The sequence below is a fragment of the Nymphaea colorata genome, chromosome 1 (assembly GCF_008831285.2).
Source record: "Nymphaea colorata isolate Beijing-Zhang1983 chromosome 1, ASM883128v2, whole genome shotgun sequence".
In the NCBI taxonomy this organism is placed as follows: Eukaryota; Viridiplantae; Streptophyta; class Magnoliopsida; order Nymphaeales; family Nymphaeaceae; genus Nymphaea; species Nymphaea colorata.
The window spans coordinates 13,666,529-13,693,970 of record NC_045138.2 but is presented as its reverse complement, the minus strand read 5'-3'; the positions used below and the strand labels follow the sequence as shown (position 1 = coordinate 13,693,970).

Genomic DNA, 27,442 nt, shown 5'->3' with positions numbered 1-27,442 from the left:
ATCTACAGACAAAAATCTCATACAAATCTAACTTGTTTGAAACTACAGTTCATACCTCTCTAACTTCTAATCCTATATTGAAATCCGAGTTGAATGAGGCATCGGTTGGAACTCGAAGGAGCTCAGAAGTCAAGATCACACTTGGGGATGAGAAAAGAAGGTGAAGAATTTATAAGGCATGTTTTGAAAGCTGCCTGGCACTTGGTCATAAAATCCATAGTTTGTATGAAAACCAAATTGAATAAATGAATCATTTTTCAAAATTAATTTGCTCAGAACTCTTATGGTTCATTTCCTATATTGTCTTGTCAATTAGAGTTACAATTGTACAGCTTTGCCAGTCCGCCTGGGAGATTAGGAGCTTAATCCCTTGACCATGAAGTTGGATGAGGTCGAATTACCATATTTGAGCATACAAGGTTGTAAAGATCACCTAGACTCCATTTGCGAATTAAGAAACAAAGTGTGACTGAAAAGCCTCATGCACGTAAAGGACATGGAATAGTTTCCTGTTGAAATTTTTACGAGATCTTGACAAGTTTATAATCTGTTGGTTATACTGCTAAAGTAGTTGGATGGTTTGAAATCTCGCATACCAACTCTAGGTGGGGTCTTTACATCTCATGATACTAAACATTGCTACCGATGCAAAATTAGTTGACGAGGAAAGAGAGCACCGCTAAAAGCTTTCATTCAATCAAAAAAGATGGAAACATCAAGACATTGTTACATGAAGGGCAAGGGAGGTCCTACACCCATTCTGCACAAAGGAACCTACCACTTGCTTGATTAACTGGCCAACCTTGAGAAGAATAGGGGAGCCAACGGATGGTTGGAACATTATTGCAATGGATCGCCAACCATGCAGAGATTTTAGTCCTGCAAATTTATGCAGCACCACTGTCACAAACTGGAAACTGAAAATCCGGAATGGGTTGTGTAGAAAGTGGAGAAGTAGGGAAAGATCGTGAAGCAGATGGGCTTGAGACACGAGGGGAAAGGTTCACGAACTCCAAAGCCTGGAACCTCAACTCCCTCGGATAATCCGCTACACATCCAATTCTTGGACCGACACCGCTGCACCATTTGAGAGATAGCTGGTCCCCAAGTTGATATGATTGTGTCTTGCTCTTGGAATTGATTCTCTGCAATATCGCCTTTGGAGGAACCTCTGGTTTGGGACTCCGAAGGCCCCCTGACAAAGTCCTTTCGTAGATGCCTTTGATATTTTCTTGCTCTGTTTGTCTTTCGACAGTTAAAGTCAAATCTGAGATTCGCTCAACCACCTTCTTATTAGGAGGTTTGAGATCAGAAGATTGGTCTTCTGTGTCGTTGCCGCAAGCCTCTTGATCAGCTGCATTTTGGCAGGTGAGCTCCTCCTCATACAATGGTTTGTGCCCATTGCACTCGTCATCGCTCGTTGAGCGCACCTGGATATGAAGAGAAGGTCAGGTGTGCAGATGTCTAGACATTTTGAAGAAAAGTATAATGTTTAAGAGAAATACAAACCTCCACTTCGTCCAGGCTCACACCATTCTCTCTAAGAAATGCCAAGAAGATATCAAGATTCTCATTGGTGGGACGATAGTGCCCGCTATAAGCCGACACTTTCTGAAACAAAAGTCAAATATTCAGCATTAGTTACAATACAAATGTGTGGCACTGCAAAAAAAATGCATTGGTTGAAAAAATTAACCCAGCTATCCGTAATTTGTAGGAAGATACCTAGTCCTTCTGGTTTATTACAACTAACAGATTCTCTTACCACCGATCAAGAAAAACCTGGGGTTATAAGATCTCTCAGTTAAACATTGTGCAGTGCATCAAGCGAAGGCTAATGTTCAAGCATGTGGCGAGTTTATTTGATAAACTCTAAAAAGCTAACGTGGAAAATCTACCACCCATGAAACTTATCAGTTATTACAGGAAATCTAAAATCAGAGCACGTCCATCAATAAAATCTTGATGGGTGAAGAAACGTAGAGAAGATAGTGTTGTTGGCATCAAATAGTCCAACTCTCTTAAAAAAGCTTACAACGATACAACCATTGACTGAAGTTGAAGCATTTCTCGAGATTTCCAGGTAAGTACCTTGAGCACACCATTTTCTGCATCCAACCTTCCTGCCGCTAGAGTGACACCACCAGCAAGAAAGCTGGAGTGATGAAATTCCCCCTTCATTTTCTAGATACAAGCGGATAGAAAAGGTCAGATTAAAGTAGATTGCCAATTTCAGATTTTCTACATCCAAGAAAACAATTTATCCGTGTGAAAGGAGACACAGACTATTAAGATCAATAGGCAACTGCCTTCAGCTACCAATGTCCCTTTTAGCTATAGACGAGGCTTACTCATATCGGGAGATACATAAAAAGCATCTTCAATAATACAAAGCAAATTACAATGTTTTAGAGTCAAGTGTGTGACAAGAAGAACGAGAACACCAGGACATTTTCATAACTAAATCTGAATATAAATAAAGTAGTTTACCACGCCTGCATAGAGCTTCTTATTGGTGCACATGACAAAGATCCATTTCGCACGAGGGTGACCTTGACCTATTGTTGTGTCAAGAAGCTCTCCACTTTTCACATGTACGATTTTTCCATCCCTGGGTGAATATTCATAGAGCTCCCTCTCTCGCTGAGATAGCACACAGATAGAGATTGTACATGTAAGCCAATTTAAGAAACGCAATAACTTAAAAAAAGTAGCAAACTTCATGTTTCCATGCCAAATGTTAGTAGCAGGAAACTCTGTAATAAGCACAGTAGCATCATCTGTTGACAGAAATTCACAGCCATATTCCGTAAAACTCCAGAAGAATGTGACCCTAATAACAGCAAGCATTTACTAATTTGAGATTAAAAAACGATAATGACAGACGTACAGAATCATGAGGTTGATTCGTTAAAGCCAAAGAGCTCATGATTTAATCTCCAGAGTAAGGAATCACATTCAGTTATGAAGCCTCAACTTTCAAGAACATCTACTCAAGAACTTAAAAACCACCTCATACCAGAAAAACATACAGCCTCATTTCTCCCTTCCTTTTTAAACATATCCTATACCACACAGTTTTTTACTAATCAAATTTTAACCACATTTTACTAATGTTTCAATCCTTCCTGGAGTAATTTTAGAATTCTTGAACCCAAATTAGATCTGTACTTCAATCCAATGTAACAATTGGAACACAGACTTACAGGACCCAGGTATCTGACACATTGTTTCTTGAGTGATGCCCTTCTGCATTCTTTTATATCGACATTTCTACCTCCTCCTACGTCCAGCCTGCACAAGAACAAATAAAATTGATAAATAAAGTATCCAAAAAAGTCATCAACTTTCACATAACATCTTTGAGTTGAAATTACTTATAAATTTATAATAGTTACGCAGGAGAGAACTCTCCAAAGCACCTTTAACATGTTAACAGCGATTAGTATATGAAAAATAATCTTAACTATTCATGGGTATTGATCACACGTGCCATTTGCTACTTGCAGGACATATTTGATTGCTTCCTTAATGAAATCTAAAGAAACTGAAGGATATAGAAAGAAAAGCAAAACAAATATGTACTGCAGGAGTAAAAAGTTAAGGGTCATCACTGTGGTAGTGTAATATGGTGCACTCACAACATAAATGATAACTTAGCATGGCATGCAGCAGAGCTAAAGGAGATATGCTGCATCTGCTGATGCATGCAAAGCTGAGCATGCACACAAAACACAAGGTTTTTTCCTTGTTCTGTATCGTTCTGTAAAACACTAGAAACAATCTACTGCTGTCACATCCCCCCTGGGCCCCTACACCACTTCTCCTCCAACGTTATAGATGAAAAAGAAATAAATAGTGCCCAGAGCTAAGTTGACAAGACGTAGATCTACATGTATATATTTTGAAGTAAATCATTATAAGCAAAAAAAGGTTCAAGATGAAGCAGCAATGAAGAAGAGTTCTTTCAGATGCTCAGGCGGTAATAGAAATAAAACAATGTAGGTGCAAAATAGCAGCTGGTATATGTAACAGAGCACATGCACTTGATCAGAGAAATATTTTTCACAAGTCATCCATAATGCCAAGTTTATAGAAATTTCAGGTGCTTACCAGTAGAAGAAAGGTTCACCCGATTCATTTTTACACCACTCATCATAATAGTAATGCAAATTATGTCCGTAACGATGACGAGGATCAACCTGAGTAAAATAAAAAATTGCTTACCAATTTAAATTCTCTAATTGCAATTTGCTTATATCTCTGCATCATTACAATATGAAAAGGGGGAAAAAACATAACAGACTTACAGCCTCAATCCAATGCTGGAATGCCAATTTCCGAGCTTTGGCATCTTTGGATAGACCTTTTCCAACCTGTAGGAAACTTTCCTTTAAATATGTTGAACCCCAAAAAGCAAAAGGAAAGGGAAAAGAAGAAACAAAGTAAAAAGGTACAACCTGTAACACCCCAAGAGTTTAGTTCCGTATCGAAGATTGTGAGGGATCTTCAAGGGCTTATAAAGGGAGGCTTTAATGAGGTGATTGTCCTGGTTTCTAGCCTTTTAGGATTGGAACCGAAACTGCTAGGGGACGGGTTGGGATCCGTCAAACCAGGGACCCGAGCCCAGGAGTGGGTCGGGTTGTTATAGTGGTATCAGAACCGGTTCAACACTCGGACCTGGGGTCCCACACGCGCGGACGCGTGTGCTTTAAGGGGGGTGGATTGTAACACCCCAAGAGCTTAGTCCTGTATCGAAGATTGTGAGGGATTTTCAAGGGCTTATAAAGGGAGGCTTTAATGAGGTGATTGTCCTGATTCCTAGCCTTTTGGAATTGAAACCGAAATTGCTAGGGAACGGGTTGGGATCCGTCAAACCAAGAGCCCGAGCACAGGAGTGGGTCGGGTTGTTGTACAACCACTATTTCTTCCCTGTGCTCCCATACGTTAATATTGATACGCGTTGAAACTTGAAAATGAATATACACAAGTCAAAACTCAAAAGAATCAGAAAGAAATCTCCTAGACACAAATAGACCACTCCCGAGAGGTACAGAGAGAGAAAACAGGGAGAGACATCTGTGGCGCCAATCTTTGGAATTGATTTAGCATCAAATCTGGTAATTTCTCTAGCGCGTGAGCGATACATAGCATAAAAACAATAAGATTGAATTCGAAGTCACTGTTTAGTAAATCAACTTTGAAATCAATATTCCAATGAAACAGTTTTTTCAGGCAGCCAGTGAGCAGGGTTAATGAGTTGCTGCACTGATCATCTCGGCTAATTTTCAGGTACTACCCAAAAGGACCACCAAAGGACGAAAAAGTCGCAGCAAAAGCACCAAAAAAACCAGACCTTCGATGCGTTTCCGCTAACTCGACTCCATTTGGCAGCAGGGGCTTCCGGCTTGCAATAATTGAAGAAGGAGATCGTGCTGTGGTTTAGGCGGGCGAAATCGATGGCCTGCCACCTGAAAATTTGAACATCTTGTTTAAAATGTCCGAACGAAATGAAATGAAAGAGTGGACAAGAAAGGGGATGTGGGAGCCGAGTGAAGAAGGTTGAAAGAGAAGGGAGGCATGAGGAAAGAGAAACCCAACCATAGCACTTCGGCGACGACAGCGGAGTCAGCAAGCTGACGTCTGGTCCGATAACTCCTGTAGACCTTCTGGACCTTCAATGCCGCAGCGTCCATGGGCCTCCCTTCCGCATTCATTGGAGCGGATGACGGGCTGCTGAGGTCGGAAGGCAGCTGGAAGTTTTGGGAGGAAATAGGATGGAAGTCCAGGTTATGACACGGCGATATAATCTCCATTCTTTCCCTTCTCGTGAACAGAAAGGTGGGTGGTTCTACACACAGGGAGATCGAGATCAAAGGGTTGGTAGGGAGATTTCTCGCTTTGTGTTCGTCCGTTTCAGATAACTCCCTGAGAGATAGAGAGAGAGAGAGCTAAGGGATGTGAAGCAGATTTCTTGCTTTCTATTCTTCCCGCAGGCTCTTCAGAAAACTGAGAGAGACCGCAAATAAGAAGCAGTTAAATGCCAAATTTATAGATTCTCAATGAAAATGTAGGATGTAGAATGGGAGAAGAGAGAGACACAGCGAGAGAGAGAGAGAGAGAGAGTCTGGTCAAAACTGTCGCCCCACGATTTTCTTTCCTGGTTTTGTTAAGCTGTTTTCATCTTTCTGTACCTTCGTGGAAGATCAGCCAGCAGCTCACAGAGAAAGAGAGAGAGAGAGAACGGCAGAAGGGTGGGAGGTGAACATTTCTTGCCACGGATTATTGTCCAGACTCTGTCCTCTTACCGCCACAAAAAAGGTAAAGTTTCCATATATCACGAATAAATACAGTCCCATCATTGGCCAAAAGAAACCGGAGAGCAGAGCAGAGAAGAGGCATTAACTCGGAAGTGGCAGGTGAGAAAGACAGTGATACAGATCACCCCTGTCCTGGACCGCCGTGCTCTTCTCCACTTGTGGCGATTCCCTTCAAGTTGACCCTCCATCTCCCTCTCTCAGTATTCGACAAAACTTATGGCCTCCGGCCACCCTCTCTCATGCACTACCGGCACCTTCCACGACGCCATCAAGATCGTGAAATTCGTGGCATTATTCACGATTTCTTGTTGACTTCCGCTTGCTTCCAAACATGTATAATAAGCTCACAAGAGGGCTTTTTATTGCTCGCACAAAATTTTTGGGGTGTGCTGTTTTGGATAAAATTTTATCACCATCCACAGAATAATTTAAAATTTAAATTTCCAAAAGAAACCCAATAATTTTTACCAAGCGAGTATACTGAGAAGCATGTCCATTGCATTGCAGGAGTCCAGTTTGTAGTTTCCTTTACAATTTGGCATATTTCCGAAATAGACGATCATGTAATTTTCGTTTACATGCGAAATGTTGAAAATCACAAAACAAATGCTACTGCATTCGGGGAAAAAAAGAAAAGAAAAAGGTCTGATACACTGATCAGGACATGCTTGATTGTCCAGGGAGTAGATTCGGGTACATTAAACCTACAGCGTTGTTCGTGAGTTTATAGTACAAACTCCTTGTTTTCCCAACTTAACTAAGCTTGTTCCAACATGCTTGTAGGAAAAGTTCCGAGTTGAACAAATGAAACTATACTTCTTTTCTCATCACAAGGCGACGAATACAAATAAGAGCATTATCATTATGCTTTTACTCACCAATTTGAGATATCACATGACTTTTTTAATTATTTTATCAAATTATGTAGTTTTGTCATTATCAATACATTAATCACCTTGTCAGGAGCGTGAAGTCCACGTCACAAGTTGTATTAAAATTGTGATAACGGTAAACAAGGCTTTGTCTCATTCTGCGGGTAAACTTTTGGGGAGTGTTGATAATCTTATGTTGATCAATGATCCTCAACTTAAACAAAGTTTTTCCTCCTACTTTTTTATGCTTTTTTATTCTCATGGGCAGCCAAGTTCTAGTTTTGAGACTGCGCGAAAGAGAGGAATGGTATCACATCATGAAAATCTCAAAAAGCTGATTTTCGAAACTGGGGAGCGAAACCTTTGGACTAGACTAGGTTTTTAAACATGTAGGTTGGGTTTGATTTCATAACAGTTGAAATCAGACTGAGATCTGCGGCAATCAAACGCAGCCGTAGTAAGACATTTTGTAGTGACAGAAAGGTGGTACTAACATAGAATCAGCCATTTAACGAAAGAAAGGGTAGCAAAAGCATAAAGCTCTTTACCTGTTCCTGAAATCTGTATTACTGCATTTTATTACGTTACTGTGAGTTTCAATTGTTAAGAACAGATGTTCTAAAGATCGATGCAATGGAGACTTAATTAATATGATACGAGGAATATGATGTAGGTAGCTAGATGCATTGGTCGAACGCACGCTTAAGCAATTGAGATGGAAAATGTCGGTTGGTAGCACAACTTACTCATCATCATCTGAAATTAAATATTACACATGAATCAATTTACGTCTAAGCTCAAGCGAGCCTGAGTTCAGCGTGGTCTGCAAACTTATGTAGGAAGAACATTTATTTTCTCTTCAAAATTGCGTCCTAGTGATGATACTGGAAGCCTTTGATGGAACAGGTGGAGGCTTTTTAGCCAACCACTAACTCTATCTGCCATTATCTATATTTTAGCACCACCGTCGGCACAAGCAACTTTAGTTTTTGAACAAGTGTACATCACTTGAGCCCACCCACCAGAAAAATGCACACGCCGGAGCTTATGACATTCGTGGTCTATTATAAAGCACAAGGTGACTTGAGGCAATGACCCCCCTTACTTATTTTCAGTCTAAAAAGTTGAGAGTTAAAAAAACCGAACTTTTGGGGAAGGAATTAGAAATACCCACTCTTTTTGTCTTCATTTTTTTTTTTCTTAAAGCACAAATAAGTTTTGTTTTGTGCCTTTAGTAGTGTGGGTGGGCTGCTTGAGAGAGATTGGTGTGAGAATTAAATAGAGCCAATTAAACGTTCCCATTTTCGGATGCAGCATGTGCTATTAATTTCTTCAGCAGTTGTCAAGTAATAGAACAACAGAGAAGATGTATATGAAAGTGGAAATCATAAATGCCAACCACGGAGGAAGTTTTATGAGGATGAGTGCATTTATTGGTTTTTATGAAAGCAATGGACAGGCTAACCTCTCCAACAACAGTGGCACGCACGAATATATTAAATCAAACCACCAGGGTCTGCCGAGAGAGTGAATGCTTTTTGTTTCCATATAAGATATAGTATTGGTAGGGTCATTTTAAAAGGTTTGCAAGAAATATATAAAAATTCGAATAAAAATATGTAAAATTCAAAAACATAAAAAATTAAAAAAATGTAAATTTCGAAGAAAGCATGCAAAATTCCACAAATGGGTTAGGTAGGTGTGTTCACATGGTTACGCCGGCCTTCCAGCCGTGTCAGTGTTACTTAGATTGCATTTTTTCTAAATTCTAGATTGACTGGCCGGTCCTATTCTTTACTATAATTTAACACAACCACTATTATAAAAGAGAACGAATCTGTAGAGAGAGAGAGAGGAAGAGAGATGTTCTTACTTCTTAATTTATAATAAAATTGTGGTTGGAGCCTGAAGGTGAGTCAAGAAAAGCCCATGTGGAAAAAAACTCTTCTCTCTAAAACTGATGATAAAGTGTTGACCTTGACTCAAAAATTTGTCCACCTTGGTTCAAATTTGGCTGTTGAAGGAGGAAGTGTGTAGGCACAAACAAGCTGCTGCATTCGCCTCGTAATTTCCCTAGAGAAAGGGAGAGAGCCATGTGAGCCCTCCTTCCCTTTCAATGGACCAACGTAGGTACGACAAACAGCTAGCGGTCAGGCGGTTGATCCAAAATAAATAATAGACCGAACCACGAACCTTGTCTTTTATAATTATATTTTCTTAACTAGTGCCCATCAGCTGATTTTACCCCTTCATCCAACTTCTAATTGCTTTTGCTTAGCCCAAAGTAGATATGCCGATTGGCATATAGATGGTGCAGGGGCGGCCTCACCAGATTGGTTCATGGTCAATGAAAATTTTGTTAACCATGTATTTAATGCTTTATAGAAATAAAAATTTGGCTTCGCTTTTGCTCTTGTTGGTGTGTTGTCAGTTTGATTCCTATAGGTACTACTACTGACCTTCTGCAATCACATAGCAACAATCGGTCGTCATCAAAGGAAAGCTTCGTAACTAGAAAATAATTAATGTGATGACGAAAGTCCGTTTGATTACTTTCATTTGGAAAACATGCTTGGATCCACATCTCTCACCAAACAAAGTTTTGTTTATTTTTTTTCCCACCTAATCTTGTACAATGCACGCTTAGCTAGCTCATTATAATGCAATTATAAATGAGATCAGATGAGAGATAAATCTACAGATGAGGATTGTATATTCAGGTGAGATCAACATTAGGGCCCGTGTGATGGCCCTGGATTTTACTGTAAATCAGGGAGATTTACATAATTTTTTGTAAATTTAGATAATGTTTGCAAGGAAGACAATAAGGGGGCATGGAAGGGTGATATGAACGATCAAATGATTCTGATTAGTTTGGTTTTGTTCTTGTTATGTGTTGCATACAATTTATTTTATGAATCCTAAATTGTCCACAGGTTGCATGCAAGTTGCCCATTTGCAGAGTTATGTTATGTATTGTAGAGCTGTTCACTGTTTTCTTTAAGCAATAACGCAACGGTCACGTTAAATTGATTTTTTCAGGAAGCAAATAATAATTTACATACGGTCATTTCATTTTTTTTAAAGTGTAGAATTCATCTTACGTATCCAGAAAGTATGTACACATTTGACGTAAATTTAGTAAAAAATTTAAGATCACGTCTATATAATTAGCAATAATATTATTCGCCGTAGAAACTTTTGCTGGTCATCCATATACCACAGAAGATTTTGACGGTCAATGGTCCATACTTCCTGTAGACCGAAGCGTGGTCTACAAAAAATGATATTTATTCAGAACACAATATATTAAAGTCAGGCAAACCCATTGCTTGTTTTTAAGTTATTAGATCGGTCTAGCTAGGATATTACTTGTCTAGTACGTAACATTCATTTGAAGGAGCAAACTCAGTTAAGAAAAAGAAAAAGTATATGTGACATTTATGTCAACTTCGCATCAACTTGTCTCATCAAGGACTTGAATCAGCGACCTTAGTAGCTCGTCACGGGGAGGAATTTTCAATAGTGTGTTGCAAGTACTCAATGTGCAAGGACTCGGGTTACAGATGCCAACTTAAATTAGTCAGTATGATCAATGACCAAGTCACAATATGGATGGAGGAGGAGCGCTGAGGCCAGGTAAAGTAAAAGTAAAAGTAAAAGCAAGGTCACAACTAAAAAAAATTTTGTTGCAGGGGGCTTTTTTTTTTTAATTTTTATATAAGTTAAACTAAAATTTTCTGTGCCGATCAATATCATGGATGGGGGAAGAAGACTGTCCTTATCTCAGGCCTCTTGCTGGTCCAGGCGACTTTGAGGAATTGTGGATGCTGATTGTGACATCGGTGGGTCTGTATCCATCTGTATTGCATTATTAGGTTTGGATCAATAATTTAAAATAGATTCAAGATAAGATTGTACCGGATAACAATTGGGGGAGATGCATGGGACTATGATCGCGTCGTTGGATCCAAACTAAGACAGAAGATCACCTTCATGAGTTTTGGATTTGCATTAAAAGGCAAAACATGATCTGATTGTTAGAAGGGTGGGATTTGGGTTTGCAAGTTTGTCTACCAAAGGCGACTAAATAAGTTTGGTTTCACTCTGATTTAGACCCAAACTGATAGTGAAGATTGCAGATGGCTCTGCAAACCATCCTTAATAGAGAAACGGATACGTTTTGCCTTTCCAGTTTCAACTAATTCTTAGGCAGAATGTAATGTATCCTTTCTCTATTAAAGATACGTTTTGCCTAAGAATCAATTAAAACTAGAAAGGCAAAACGTATCCTTAGGAACCACATGGTGAATGTCCACTAGGTTTCTACTTAGATATTCAAAAATGATTTTGAAAATATTAGCTTGTTGAATCTTGGTGCTTATTGAAGTTAAAAAAATAGGTTAGTTATAGCCAACATTCGTATATTGGACGTACATGAATTTTATACCAATTCTGTACTTCTTGTCTTTGTTACTTGAAACAGAAATTGTTATTTTTATCTTATCAAACACGTAAGTGATATGGGTTCCGTATATAGATAAGTCTAATGAGGAAGAGGAAACTTCCGGAGACTGCAATGAAAGAAAAAAAAAAAAAAAGAACGTTATGAGCTTTCAGTATTAATGCGGAAAGAACATTCTGGCGTGATGGGTAAAATTGTTCTTTTTCGTCGCCATCACACTCATGGGACAACAACGGAGGAGACAAACAATAAAATCCAAATCGGGGGACAGAAGCCTAATTTTTCTTTTCCAAAAGAACACGAGACTAATGTGCGCTGACATCCATTTGCACGTCCGGATGTGGATCGAGATTGATGAGAGTGTTTGCATGCACTGGCAACTTATCCGAGACAGGTTGCACTGAATAGCTTATTTCAGATAAAATATCCCACCAGAAAAACTAGAACAGGTTCTCAGTGGACAATCCTACTTGATAAAAGGTAGCATCCCAAAAAATTTTACATGAAGGCGACAAACTGCGTTTCTTCTAGAATTTTCTGAATTGGAACATGGATTGCATTCGACTTTCTTTTCTATTAGAGAAGCATTAATGTATTTTACTGCCTGACAGGCCAAGTGATTGTTAAATCACCGAATCTTTATTCATGAAAATATATCATAAGAACATCCTGATACCAAAATTAATGGTTTAGAGCACCAGCCTATTTCAGAAATTTGTCTTGTCATAACCAATGTGTTTTTTCAATTCATGGAACCTTATTTTATTTCCTCGCAGACAACAAGTTCTAAAATCATATACTTTTAACTGAAACGTAGGTATCTTATCCTCACAAAATCAATTAAATTTTCATATTTTTAAACCTCAAAGACATGGGGTCTGATTGAAATGATGCGACCTCAACGTATGATCATAGATACTCGGGGAGCTCATGGAACCCACTAAAGAAAAAGCATGAATGAACAACTACTCCCTTTAAACACCCTATAAATAAGCGAATTATAGAGAAAGAGGGGAAGAAACAGACAGTGTAGCTACTTTCTAATGTCCTTGCCTTCCTAGCCAGCCTGCTCGGTCAAACCAAGCAATGACTACAGCGACATAACTCAGTCTGGTCAAACCTAGCCAACATCTCGATCCGTACCAATAATATTTGATCAGGATAGTCCTATCTCATTTTTGCATCCAAGTGTATTGGAGTACTGGCTGGCCAAAAATAAAGTTCAATGTACATATAAATCAAAATGACTTAATTAGTTATATCTTGAAACTTGAAAGGTTGTTTGGCAACAGAAATACTTTGTCAATGTCTCGTGAATCTGTCCGAACGAATGAGTAAGTTCATGTTTAATTATCCCATGAACCTGATTCATTCGTTGAGACACATTCATGAGACATTTACAATGTATCTTTATTGCCAAATGACCCTTGACGAAGACGTTGAGATCTACTAGCTTGAACATTGACCTTAAAAATGCCTGAATCTCAACTAGTCGATCATCAACTCATAAAAAAAAAAACAAACTGGGTTAACTCTTTTTTTTCTCCCTCTCTTAATCCATACTCGGCAATTGTGATTTGCTTCAACTAATTCCAATCAGCATTTGTGTTGTATGAACTTAATTTATTTTTTCTTTTTAATTTTGAATTCTATCTGACAAACAAGAATTCTTTCATACATCACTAATAACGTGAATCATTTTTCTTTGTTTTTTGCATTGATGAGGAGAGAATGAATAAGAACGACCAAAAGCATGTGATCTGTTTTGGGGTGATTATGACATTACACCTTTGCTTTGACCACTACATTTTTGAAGTTGTACGATTTTTTTAGGCGCCTCTCGCCACTGGAGACAAATAGATCACGAGTTATATAACCAAAATGTGTGACATGTGATTCCTTCGCAAACATCTTTATGAAAGTAAGGCTCTCATGCATGTGACTATTGATGGCGATTTGACCGTATGAGGCTTGTGACTCTGTTACCAGCAATCACCGGTTTGAAGATGTTAACCTAACAGAAGAAATTCAGTGTCCTAACAGAAATAGAAAGTATATTGGATTTTCTAGGGTGCACCATCTTCTATATTTTGATTTTTTACATGCATAATAATAATTATAATCTCTATAAACAAATGATCGGTTGGTAGGAGCTAGATACATAAACTTAAGAGGATGGAATGAGATTTTTGGTAGTTGGCCTAAGAATCCAGAAAAGTTTTGGTTAATTGCACACAAAATGTCAAATTTGAAAAGAAAAATCTGGGAGCACACGTGAAATAAATCCACTCATGATAGCCTCTTCATTTGAATTGGAATTTGACAACAAACGTGGTAACAAATAAAAAGTGATTACATTGCGGACACATATTAGAGCTGTCGGTAACTTAAAGGCCAACCTTAAAACCATGTGGTGCATTTTTCTCATGTTTGTTTGTTGAAAGTACTTTATGATTTTTTGTCCTTCACACTCTCTCATTTCAATAGCAAAAAAATAAATTGTAGGTTGGAAAATATACAATGAGTAATACTTGTTTGTCTAGATTACCTATTCTTCAACAGTGTTGAGTTGCCCTTTTTATTCTTTTTTTTTCTTCTAAAGTCTTTTACTTTTAATTGTAGGCTGACTGCGACAACTTGATGATATGAATGAGACATCGACTCCATCGGTAGTGGCTTGCTAAATTAAACGGAAAAAAAAGGCATTCTTTTTCATATTTTAATTCTGACACACATAATTGTTGTTAGGCAACTTTAGTTTACCGTGTAGTTTACTTGAGCAAAATAAAAGAAAAAAAGCAGCTCTAATTGAAGTTAGCTTATAGTCTAGATGGTCTATTAAGGAGGCCAAAATGAGGCATTGATGCTCATTTACTTACTTTTTAGTTTAATTTTTTTTATTGAAAAGATCAAAGTTTTTGGGAGGAAATTACAAATCCCCACTCTCCTTTTTTATTTTTTATTTTTAAAGTCAAGATTGCTTCTTTTTGGAAGTTGGGGGCTGGCCAATGGGGAGAGTGGTTAGTTGAAGAATTAATAGATACACTATTATTATTTCAATTTTCTAAAGCATGGTCTATTAATTTGTTTGACACTTGCCTTTTTGTATATTAGTCAAAAAGAGAAAATGAGTGTACATGTATATTGTATCGAGTGGTGTGCTGAGGACCAAAGATTTTCAGTCCAAACTTAGATTGGTGAAATCTGTAAATTCTATATAGATAAAAGATTTTCAATTGAGAAATCTGTAAATTATATATATATATATAGCACTAGATTCTCAAGGCCATCCCACCTCATTAACACAGCAAAAAAAAAAAAAAAAAAAGGGCTGAAGTATGTATCATCCCAGGGGCGACTTTTTGGGTAGCATATTAAAACGTGTTTTAAACAAAATATTATCTATATAATATGTTTATAACACTAATTTAACATAAATCATGTTTTAGTCCAGGTCATCCTTGTAAAAAATTGATCTTTATACGATCAAAATATTGATGTTGTAAGGGCGGTTCATTTTTAAACTATTAAAAAAACATTATTTAACTAAGAAAACAACTAACTTAATATCTGGAATTGCTTGAGGCATCACCAGGGGCGGAGGGAGGGGGGCCGCCTGTGCCATGGCCCTACCATAGCGCTTGGAAAAAAGATATATATTTAAATAATAAAATTTTTTTAGTTTGGCTCAACCCGCCTTGATTTGTTGGCCCTACCCTGTTTCGCCGGCCCCTTCCTCTCTCTTGCCTCGTGTCCTTTCTGTCGCTTGCTCCATGAGTCCCTGCCACTCTGGCCCACAACGCAGGCCATTGCTGGCCCCACCCTCTCTCTCATGCCCTCTCTCTCGCACCCAATTTCTCGCTCGCTCCCAGTCCCTCTGGCCCATAGTGCAGGCGAGCGCCGGCCTCACCCTCTCTCTTGTGTGCTGTCTCTCACTCACTTGCTCCTTCCCTGCGCTACTGGGGTGGAGGGAGGTGGGGCCCGCTTGGGCCATGGCCGTACACCAAAGCATGGAAAAAAAATTATATTTAAAAAAATAAAAAAAAATAGTTTGGCCCGGCATGCCTCGATGTGTTGGTCTTACCCTGTTCAGGCATATCGTGCTTTGTGGTAATGACACAAGCAATTATTAAATGTATCGTAGGACAAGTCGCGTTTCACATTCATGAAGTGGACAATTATATACGACACATGTTCACTTCTACTATATTGTGGTTTGCAAATATTATCTAAAATGTATAAATATATATATATATATATATATATATATATATATATATATATATATAATATAATAAAGACCGTTTGACTGCTCCTGAAAAAAATACTGGCTCCGTCCTTAGGCATCACCCTTGTTGCCGGCTGAGTTCTCGGCTGGGCCGGCGTGGGGAAGAGGGGAGAAGAAGTTTGAACATCCCAGTCTTTTGGATTGATGAGTGTGCAGCCTAATTCCTGGTTGCTATTATTGAAAGATTCAAAGTTTGGTGGGTGTTGCATATTCTGAGCAGAGGTGTGGTCTATTTGGTCTCTGGAAAGCTCTGCTAAGGAGCAAGTGCAAGAGAGCAAGCAGCATTGTCCAATTGGTAGTTGGCAGTCCATCCCATGGCTTCCTGATCATCAATCTGAAAAGGCTTCGATGAAGAAGGTGTCCTTCCATCTCTGTGATATTATTGCTCACGGTACTGCTAGTCATATCTGCTGCAGATTGGAGGAGATACTGAAGTCTTGCCATGTTAGCGGCCTGTGCTTGCAGCCTGGCAGCATGGGATGATTAACCGTCAGATTGGGCAAGGCAAGCAGCTGGGAGTGGTTGTTGAAAAGATCCGTCCTCGGGCGGTGAGTCATCGGATCAAAGCCCATCTGGATGAGCTTCTTCTTCTCCAGAAGTTCTTGGTCTCATTGTCTGTCCGTCCTGGTAGGTGAGTTGCAATGGCTGACCACCTACAAAAGCAAGAACGTATACTATTAAAATCGATCTACATGCTGGAAAAAATCGTTAAATTGCTTCTGCATATTAACCATTAGTGCTTTTGGTTTACATTTTATTTAAGTAACAATCAATAAAAAAAAATTAGCAACCGTAAGAGCAGTGAAGTTGGACTTGAGTGTGAGACAGGATATCAGGATAGTTTGTTCTGCAGGACGTGAAAAGAGTGTGGACCGTGCCCATCCCAGCCGTACACGTGTAAGCCAGATGACGCGTCAATATCGCGACGGCGAGATCGCGAGGACGGAGGAGGTACGATCGATCGCACTGCCGATAAATTATCTGCCTCTTCCTTCCCTCCCCTTTCAGGTAGTCACAGAGAATAAACAAAAATGTGGCATCAGTTAGTTCAGTGGTTAGCTAAAAGAATATGTGGGGGTGAAATTATGCCACAGTTGCATGGACATGAGAAGGGCATAAATATGGCGGCTTCCTTGTTGGTTTTGGAGATACAGCAGGAGGCTTCTTGCATGTCGTAGAGAATGTCGTAGAGAAGAAGAAGAAGAATTAGAGAGAGAGAGATCAGAATGGGCCGGTCACCCTGTTGTGATGAAAGTGGCCTGAGGAAGGGGCCATGGACACCCGATGAGGATAGCAAGTTGATCGATTACATTCAGAAGCACGGGCATGGGAGTTGGAGGGCACTCCCCAAACATGCAGGTACTTCCTGCTCTCTCTTTCCATCGTTCTGTGGTCGCACTGTGTTCTTTTCTCATCCATCCACCAGGAAGCCTCCTGCTTCGCCTTGCAGGAGGTTTCCATAAGAGAATTGATCAAATTGAAGATAAGAAGAGACATCCATGTCGTCCAAGTTTTCTTATGAGATTATCCGGTTCTTCTTCTTGTTTAATTTGACGGGGCTCAACAGATGTGGAAAGAGTTGCAGGTTGAGATGGACAAACTACTTGAGGCCTGATATCAAGAGTGGAAAGTTCTCCCAAGAGGAAGATCAAACTATCCTGATATCCTGTTTAAAACTGAATTGACAGGGCATGGTGAGATGAACTATAGTTTGTTCTTCCTCTTGGGAGAACTTTCCACTCTTGATATCAGGCCTCAAGTAGTTTGTCCATCTCAACCTGCAACTCTTTCCACATCTGTTGAGCCCCGTCAAATTAAACAAGAAAAAGAACTCAATAATCTCATAAGAAAACTTGGACGACTTGGATGTCTCTTCCTATCTTCAATTTGAACAATTCTCTTATGGAAACCTCCTGCAAGGCGAAGCAGGAGGCTTCCTGGTGGATGAGGAGAAGAGAACACAGTGCAACCACAGAACGATGGAAAGAGAGAGCAGGAAGCTCCTGCATGTTTGGGGGGTGCCCTCCAACTCCCATGCCCGTGCTTCTGAATGTAATCGATCAACTTGCTATCCTCCTCAGGTGTCCATGGCCCCTTGTTCAGGCCACTCTCATCACAACAGGGTGACCTGCCCATTCTGATATCTCTCTCTCTCTCTCTCTCTCTCTCTCTCATTCTTCTTCTCTACCACATGCAACCAACAATGTCTTTTTTATAAATGATCATCGATTTTTCATCGCTTTCCTTCTAGAATAGAAATCTCGAAATTCTACGTTTATACGGGGGTATGCAAACAAGGAAATGTTGAGAAATGTAGCCGCCTTTTACTATTTTAGTGCTAAATTTATTGTAACTTCTTCCGTCCGAATTGTAGTAACTTTATTGTCATTGCGGAAATGAAAAATCGAAATATATAATGATGTTTAAAAAGCTACAAACTTTCTCCTCTTGCCATTACTCGAAATGAAAAAAACGCGAACAAACTTTCTTTTTGCTGGCCTTCTTTTCATTTCGAGTAAATGGCAGTTCCTCTTCCGTTTTAATGGTCCCTGTTTCGTCACCCATAAGTACGCTACAGTGTCCTCTTTTTCAACTACACCTACCTCCTGTGCTTATTCACAAATGTGGTATTGACACCCTTTCTATGAGGAGAATAGTTACACTACTCAAGTTAGACGAGCAGGAAACTAGCTAACTCAGACCCATCCATCAACTGGCTAACCGCTAGTGTTTGCCATTGAACCAGTCCATCCATTCCAAGGAATTCTGTCGGTTCCGCCTCAGCCCTGGATGGCCCTAGAATCCAGTGCTTTATATATATATATATATATATATATATATATATATATATATATATATATATATATATATATATATATAGTTTACTGATTTCTCCAATCAAGTTTAGGTTGAAAATCTTTTTACATATAGAATTTACATATTTCTCCAATCTAAGTTTGGATTAAAAACCTTCCGTCATAAGCACACCACTCGATACAATGTACATGTACTGTTGTACACTCATTTTTTCTTTTTGACTAGTGTACAAAAAAGGCAAGTATCAAACAAATTAATAAACCTTGCTTGAGAAAATTGAAATAATAACAGTGCATATGCTAATTCTCCAACCAGCCACTGTCATAGCGGCCTACCCCCAACTTCCAAAAAGACGCAAAATAAAATTTATCTTGACTTTAAAAACAAAAAATGAAAAGAGAGAGCAGAGATTTCTAATTTCTTCCCAAAAACTTGGATCCTTTCACTCAGAATTTTAGATTAAAAGTAAGCAAAGGAGCATCAATGCCTCAGCTTGGCCCCTTCAATAGACCATATAGACTATAAGCTAAAATCAATTAGAGGTACTTTTTTTTCTCTATTTTGCTCAAGTAAACTACACTATAAATTAAAGTTGTCTGCCTATTATGTGTGATAAAATTAAAATATAGATCATGCGGAACCTCCACATATTCCATCCAAGCCTTCCAGCACCATGCAATTTCGAAAAGAATTCTGGTCGAGAACAGGAAAAGCTGCTAAGTATTCTGCATTTAATGCAAGATGATGAGATGAAGGGTTCTAGTAACGTAGATAGATGCTACGCTGGAGTCCGATGAAAAATGAATCAGGAACAAACCATATACCGGTTCAGTTATTCACAGTCTGCCATACCCAGCTAAAGATATGCATCCTTGTCGGGGATGTAAACGGGGACAGTCGACGTTGAGTAATAACAGATCCCCAGTATCTGGGGACAAAAATCTCATACAAATCTAACTTGTTTGAAACTACAGTTCATACCTCTCTAACTGCTAATCCTATATTGAAATCCGAGTTGAATGAGGCATCGGTTGGAACTCGAAGGAGCTCGGAGGTCAACATCACAGTTCGGGATCAGGAAAGAAGGTGAAGAATTTATAAGGCATGTTTTGAAAGCTGCCTGGCCCTTGGTCAACAAATCCATATTTTGTACAAAAACGAAATTGAATAAATGAATCATTTTTCAAAATTACTTTGCTTAGAACTCTTATGGTTCATTTCGTATATTGTCTTGTCAATTAGAGTTGCAATTATACAGCTCAGCCAGTCCGGATGGGAGCTTAGGAGCTTAATCCCTTGACTGTGAAGTTGGATGAGGTTGAATTACCATATTTCAGCATGCAAGGTAGTAAAGATCACCTCGACTCCGTTTGCAAATTAAGAAAAAAAAAACGTTATAAACCGCGTCATGCGGAAGAGCCACATGCACGTAAAGGACATGGAAATAGTTTTCTGTTGAATTGTTTACGAGATCTTGACAAGTTTATATATCTGTTTGCTATACTGCTAAAGTAGTTGGACGGTTTGGAATCTCGCATACCAATTTTAGGTGGGGTCTTTACATCTCATGATATTGAAAATTGCTACCGATGCAAAATTTGTTGATGAGGAAAGAGAGCGCTGCTTAAAGCTTTCATTCAATCAGAGAATATGGAAACATCAAGACGTTACATAAAGGGCAAGGGAGGTCGTACACCCATTCTGCACAAAGGAACGTACTACCAACTTTATTAGCTATCCAACTTAGAGCAAAATAGAGGAGCCAACGGATGGTTGGAACATTATTGCAACGGATCGCCAACCATGCAGAGATTTTAGTCCTGCAAATTTATGCGGCACCACTTTCATAGACTGGAAACTGAAAATCCCAATGGGTGTTGAGCACTGTGTAGAAAGTGGAGAAGTAGGGAAAGATCATGAAGCAGATGGGCTTGAGACACGAGGGGAATGGTTCACAAATTCCAGAGCCTAGAACCTCAACTCCCTCGGATAATCCGCTACACATCCAAATCTTGGACCGACACCACTGCACCATTTGAGAGATAGCTGGTGCCCAAGTTGATATGATTGTGCCTTGCTCTTGGAATGGATTCACTGCAATATCTCCTTTGGAGGAACCTCTGGTTTGGGACTGCGAAGGCCCCCTCACAAAGTCCTTTCGTAGCTACCTTTGACATTTTCTTGCTCTGTTTGTCTTTGGACACTTATATAGTCAAATTTGAGATTCGCTCAACCACCTTTTTATCATGAAGTTTGCGATCAGACGATTGGTCTTCTGTGTCGTTGCTATAAGCCTCTTGATCAGTTGCGTTTTCGCAGCTGAACTTCTCCGCATACAATGGATTGTGCCCATTGTACTTGTCATCGCTCGGAAAGCGCACCTGAATATGAAGAGAAGGTAAGGTGTGCAGATGTCTAGACATTTTAAAGAAAAGTATAAATGTTTAAGAGAAATACAAACCTTCACTTCGTCCAGGTTCACACCGTTCTCTCTAAGAAATGCCAAGAAGATATCAAGATTCTCAGCAGTGGGTCGATAGTGCCCGCTTTTAGCCGACACTTTCTGAAACAAAAGTCAAATATTCAGGATTAGTTACAATAAGAAATAGGAAACCGAACATAACTTATAAATGTGCGCCATTGCAAAAATATGCATTGGTTGAAAAACTTAACCCAGCTATCAATTGACAGATTCTCTTTCCAACGATCAAGAAAAACGTCGGGTTACAAGATCACTCAGTTAAACATTGTGCAGTGCATCAAGCAAATACTGAAGGCTAATGTTCAAGCATTTGGCAGGTTTATATGATAAACTTTAAAAAACTAACGTGGAAAATCTACCACCCCACGAAACTTGTTAGTTGTTACAGAATATCTAAAATCAGAGCATGCCCATCAATAAAATTGTGAAAGTAAAGAAACGTAGAGAAAATAGTGTTGTTGGCATCAAATAGTTCAATTTTCTTAAAAAAAACCTACAAAGTTACAACCATTGACTGAAGTTGAAGTGTTTCTCGAGATTTCCAGGTAAGTACCTTGAGCACACCATTTTCTGCAGCCAACCTTCCTGCCGCTAGAGTGACCCCACCAGCGAGAAAGCTGGAGTGATGAAATTCCCCCTTCTTTTTCTAGATACAGGCGGATAGAAAAGTCAAATTTTTAATAGAAAAATGAGATTTATAAGGTTAAGTAGATTGTCAATTTCAGACTTTCTATGTCCAAGGAAACAATTTATCCGTGTGAAAGGAGACACAGACTATTAAACTAATAGGCAACTGCCTTCAGCTCCCGATATCCCTTTTAGCTATAGACGAGGCTTACGCTTATCGGGAGATACATGAAAAACATCTTCAATAATACAAGGCAAATTACAATATTTTAGAGTCAAATGGTTGACAAGAAGAACGAGAACACCAGAAAATTTTCATAGCTAAATCTGAAGATAAATGAATAAAGTAGTTTACAACGCCTGCATAGAGCTTCTTATTGGTGCACATGACAAAGATCCATTTCGCACGAGGGTGACCTTGACCTATTGTTGTGTCAAGAAGCTCTCCACTTTTCACATGTATGATTTTTCCATTCCTCGGTGAATATTCATAGAGCTCCCTCTCTTGCTGAAATAAAAAACAGATAGAGATTGTACATGTAAGCCAATTTAAAAAAACACAATAACTAAAAAATAAATAGCAAACTGCGTGTTTCCATGCCACATATCAGTAGCAGGAAACTTTGTAATAAGTACAGTAGCATCATCCATTGACAGAAATTCACAGCCATAGTAGTAAACTTCTCTAAAACTCCAGAAGAATGCGACCATAATATCAGCAAGCATTTATTAATTTGACATTAAAAAAAGTGATGACAGACCTACAGAATCATGAGGTTGATTGGTTGTTGGTTAAAGCCAAAGAACTCATGATTTAATCTCTAGAGTAAGGAATCCCATTCAGTTATGAAGCCTCACCCTTCAAGAATATCTACTCGAACTTAAAAAACACCTCACACCAGAAAAACATGCAGCCTCATTTCTCCCTTCCTTTTTAAACATATCCTAGACCACGCAGTTTTTTACTAATCAAATTTTAACCACATTTTACTAATGTTTCAATCCTTCCTGGAGTAATTTTAGAATTCTTGAACCCAAATTAGATCTGTACTTCATTCCTGTCACTTTTGTTGGCCAATTAAACAATTTGAAACACGGACTTACAGGACCCAGGTATCTGACACATTGTTTCGTAAGTAATGACCTTCTGCATTCTTTTATATCGACATTCCTACCTCCTCCTACGTCCAGCCTGCACAAGAACAAATAAAATCGATAAATAAAGTATCCAAAAAAGTCATCAACTTGCACATAACATCTTTGAGTTGAATTACTTGTAAATTTATAATAGTTACGTAGGAGAGAACTCTCCAAAGCATCTTTAACATGTTAACAGCTATTAGTACGAACATAATCTTAACTATTCGTAGATATTGATCACACGTGCCATTTGCTACTTGCGGGACATATTTGATTGCTTCCTTAATGAAATCTAAACAAACTGAACGATATATAAAGAAAAAAAAACAAATATGTACTGCAGGAGTAAAAAGTTAAGGGTCATCACTGATGTAGTGTGATGACAATATGGTGCACTTCGTAACTTAGCATGGCATGCAGCCAAGCTAAAGGAGATATGCTGCATCTGCAGATGCATGCAAACATGCTGAGCATGCACACAAAAAGATATTATATCAAGATGAAGCAGCAATGAAGAAGAGTTCTTTCAGATGCTCAATAAGGCTGTAATTGAAACAAAACAACGTAGCTGCAAAATAGCAGCTGGAGGTATATGTAACAGAGCACATGCACTTGATCAGAAATATTTTTCATAAGTCATCCATAATGCCAAGATTATTGAAATTTCAGGTGCTTACCAGTAGAAGAAAGGTTCACCCGATTCATTTTTACACCACTCATTATAATAGTAATGCAAATTATGTCCGTAACGATGACGAGGATCAACCTGAGTAAAATAAAAAATTGCTTACCAATTTAAATTCTCTTATTGCAATTTATATATATCTCTGCACCATTAAAATATGAAAACGGGGAAAAAACAGAACAGACTTACAGCCTCAATCCAATGCGGGAATGCCAATTTCCGAGCTTTGGCATTTTTGGATAGACCTTTTCCAACCTGTAAGAAACCTTCCTTTAAATATGTTGAACCCCATAAAGCAAAAGGAAAAGGAGAAGAAGAAACAAAGTAAAAAGGTACAACCACTACTTCTTCCCTGTGCTCCCATACTTTAATATTGATCCGCGTTGAAACTTGAAAATGAATATACACAAGTCAAAACTCAAAACAATAAAAAAGAAATCTCCGAGACACAAATATACCACTCCCGAGAGGTACAGGGAGAGAAAAGAGGGAGAGACGTCTGTGGTGCCAATCTTTGGAATTGATTTAGCATCAAAATCTGGTAATTTCTCTAGTGCCGCAGTGCGTGAGCGAGCATAAAAACAATAACTAAAAGTCACTGTTTAGTAAACCAATTTTAAAATCAAGATTTCAATGAAACAGTTTTTTCAGGCAACCAGTGAGCAGGGTCAGTGAGTTGCTGCACTGATCATTTGGGTTAATTTTCAGCTACTACCCAAAAGGGCCACCAAAGGACGAAAAAGTCGCAACAAAAGCACCAAAAAAACCAGACCTTCGATGAGTTTCCGCTAACGACAGCAGCAAGCTGACGTCTGGTCCTGTAACTCCTGTAGACCTTCTGTACCTTCAATGCGGCAGCGTCCATGGGCCTCCCTTCTGCATTCATTGGAGAAGTACACGTGTAAGCTAGATGAGGTGTCAATATCGCAACCGCGAGATCACAAGGACGGAGGAGGTACGATCGATCGCACTGCCGATAAAGTTGCCTCTTCCTTCCCTCCCCTTTCAGGTAGTCACAAAGAATAAACAAAAATGTGGCATCAGTTAGTTTCGTGGTTAGCTAAAAGAATATGTGGGGGTGAAATTATGCCACAGTTGCATGGACATGAGAAGGGCATAAATACAGCGGCTTCTTTGTTGGTTTTGGAGATGCAACAGGAGGCTTCTTGCATGTGGTAGAGAAGAAGAAGAATTAGACAGAGAGAGAGAGAGAGAGATCAGAATGGGCTGGTCACCCTGTTGTGATGAGAGTGGCCTGAGGAAGGGGCCATGGACACCCGAGGAGGATAGCAAGTTGATCGATTACATTCAGAAGCACGGGCATGGGAGTTGGAGGGCACTCCCCAAACATGCAGGTACTTCCTGCTCTCTCTTTCCATCGTTCTGTGGTTGCACTGTGTTCTGTTCTCCTCATCCACCACTGCTTAGCCTTTCGGATATGACTTTTCTTTATGCGAATTCAAATTCGTATGTAAATATTCGAAAAAACGGATATGATTAAAGATATATCCAATCTAAATAGGATCTGTTGACATCCTTAAGCGGGTTCATGGTTGAGCCCATTATAAATGACCCTCCAACTCCCCTCACAAATCTGAGGCAAATCAGAGGTTTAGAGTTGATTTAGAATAAGATAATGGATGTGAGAATTCTAAACCTAAGAACAAGAAATTGATTGAGTAAGAAATCTAACGGACTAGAATAAGATAATGAATGTGGGAATTCTAAATCTAAGAACAAGAAAATGATACTGAATAAGAAATCTAAGAGACCCATACATGAAAGAAAAAGATGTGTAGACATGCATAAGAACAGAGCTAATGGACCACCATCTCAAATATTTGATTATTTCAAAACTAGTTGATTTATGAGACACTTTTATGGAAAAAGACTAAAATAATAGACATATCACATTGATAATGGTTTTCGTTTCATTCTTGTTACGCTCAATAAAGGGAGCAACATTTTGCTGCACTGTGTTTGCATGAAAAGATGGATAGTCATAGAAACTTTGCATACAAAAAATCTTACGTATTACAACTCAAACCCATGCTTCAACTAACGGTCTGCCATTGAACCGGTCCATCCATCCCATCAAGTACTTTTGTCATTTCCACCTCTGGCAACAACAAAAGAAGGGCGGGCGGATTTAACCACATGTGGCGGCAACTCTCACCCACACAGTCGCACTTTTTCTTTCTATTATATAAATAACATGGATTCCTGCAGCTGCAAGAGGAATCTCTCTCATACACGCAGCCCAATATTTTTTTTTTTTTTTTGGACTGTGTTAATGAGGCAGCATTTGAGAATCCACTGCTTTATATATATATAATATAACTCAGCCCCCGAAAGTGCCTCTCATGTTAACAACCATGTGCAATAGAAACCTTAATGGCTATATGAATATATAAAGTATTTATAGATTTTTCCATCAAGGTTAGCTACATATATATATATATAAAATTTACAGATTTCTCCAATCTAAGTTTGGACTGAAAATCTTCAGTCATCGGCACACCATTCGATATAATGTACATATACACTCATTTTCTCTTTTTGACTAGTGTACAAAGAAAACAACAGTAAAATTACTCAACTTACTCATCAGGGCAATTTAATTTATCATGTCCAATAGTGGAGGGAAAAAACAATAACATTTTCATTAGTTTACCATTTTTCTTGCTTTTTACCTTTCATATCTTTCTCCCTCTCTCGCGCACACACACATTCATGTCCGATAATTGAGAGAAAAAACGATAACATTTTCTTTATTTTACTTTTTATCTTTCATATCTCTCTCTCTCTCTCTCATATATATATATATAAAAGATCGGCCTCTGTCAATCGTTTGCTTGAAAAGGCACAAGCAAAGAGGTCTCAACTGCTCACGAGGAAAAATATGCGCTGTCCCTTTGCCTTTTTTTATTAAAAAAATGGCCAAACACAAAACCCCCAACAGGGAGGAAAGATGAGAATCGCGAACGCGCTATTAAAGAAAGAGAGAAATCCTCTATTTTCACTTTATAGTGCGCATTTCTTCCCAGTTGTATCATTGTCCTATCATTCTACGTCATGCTTTTGACATGGATCCTAGTGAAGTCAACCACAAGGATGGACCAGTTTCCCCTCCTTCGATCGCCTCCCCCCTCACAGTTGCTCCTAACTCCGATCCTTCATCTGCCAACCTCGTCTGCTTTCCCTGTCATCTAATTAATCCACAGCGAAACTCTACCAGCAAAAGCCTCCACGCACCTTCTTTCGAGTTTCAATTTCTCTTGATGGATTACACATAATCAAGACATATTATACGTAACTGGCTCTTTAAATATGTTCGATCATTTCGGCAAATTTATAATCAACATATATATATTTTACCGACTAGTCTCACCAAGCCCTGTCAATTCAGTTTTAATGATTAAGAAGCTGGCCCAATTCATGTGTACCTTAATTTTCTTGTCATTTCTTACTTTAATTATAAAATAGTTCTGGTTGATGACAAACACGCAAGCAAAATGTATTTGTTGCTCATAGAGAAACAGAAAGGTATACGATGGAAATTATCAGGCTTCAAATCTAACTCAGACCAGCTAAACAGTATCATCTGTGTCTCTTTTATCAGTATATACAAACTAACGTTCGGCAATGCAGCATCAGCACATAGAAGATCTAAATGACGTCGAAAACAAACGCATGGTAGCAAAATGTACACAGGAAAAGACTCAGGATGAAGTATGGCAGGATGG

At 38.9% G+C, this 27,442-nt stretch overlaps 2 protein-coding genes and 1 pseudogene across 4 annotated transcripts; all 3 read right to left on the bottom strand.

Moving 5' to 3' along the window:
* Nucleotides 1-657: 657 nt before the first annotated feature.
* Nucleotides 658-6,610, bottom strand: LOC116246445 (IQ domain-containing protein IQM3-like). Of its 3 annotated transcripts, none has more exons than XM_031618324.2 (10): nt 6,407-6,610; nt 5,602-5,928; nt 5,357-5,471; nt 4,311-4,376; nt 4,114-4,202; nt 3,207-3,294; nt 2,491-2,643; nt 2,092-2,184; nt 1,510-1,611; nt 658-1,430 (listed from the first exon to the last, which is right to left on the bottom strand). In XM_031618324.2, the coding sequence occupies exons 2-10, from the start codon at nt 5,814-5,816 to the stop codon at nt 888-890; spliced, it is 1,464 nt and encodes a 487-aa protein (XP_031474184.1). In that variant the 5' UTR covers nt 5,817-5,928; nt 6,407-6,610; the 3' UTR covers nt 658-887. The 3 variants fall into 3 exon arrangements, with proteins under 3 accessions (XP_031474184.1, XP_031474183.1, XP_031474182.1); XM_031618323.2 differs by lacking the exon at nt 6,407-6,610 and adding an exon at nt 6,195-6,399; XM_031618322.2 differs by lacking the exon at nt 6,407-6,610 and having other exon boundaries at nt 5,602-6,399.
* A 9,521-nt stretch (nt 6,611-16,131) lies between these two features.
* Nucleotides 16,132-18,081, bottom strand: LOC116257668 (transcription factor MYB93-like; annotated as a pseudogene).
* A 2,595-nt stretch (nt 18,082-20,676) lies between these two features.
* Nucleotides 20,677-24,561, bottom strand: LOC116257594 (IQ domain-containing protein IQM3-like). The gene is given in 9 exon segments (XM_031634549.1): nt 20,677-20,956; nt 21,028-21,143; nt 21,224-21,325; nt 21,798-21,890; nt 22,227-22,379; nt 22,976-23,063; nt 23,689-23,777; nt 23,886-23,951; nt 24,469-24,561. Coding segments are annotated over 9 exon segments (1,080 nt in total).
* Between the last annotated feature and the right edge of the window lie 2,881 nt (nt 24,562-27,442).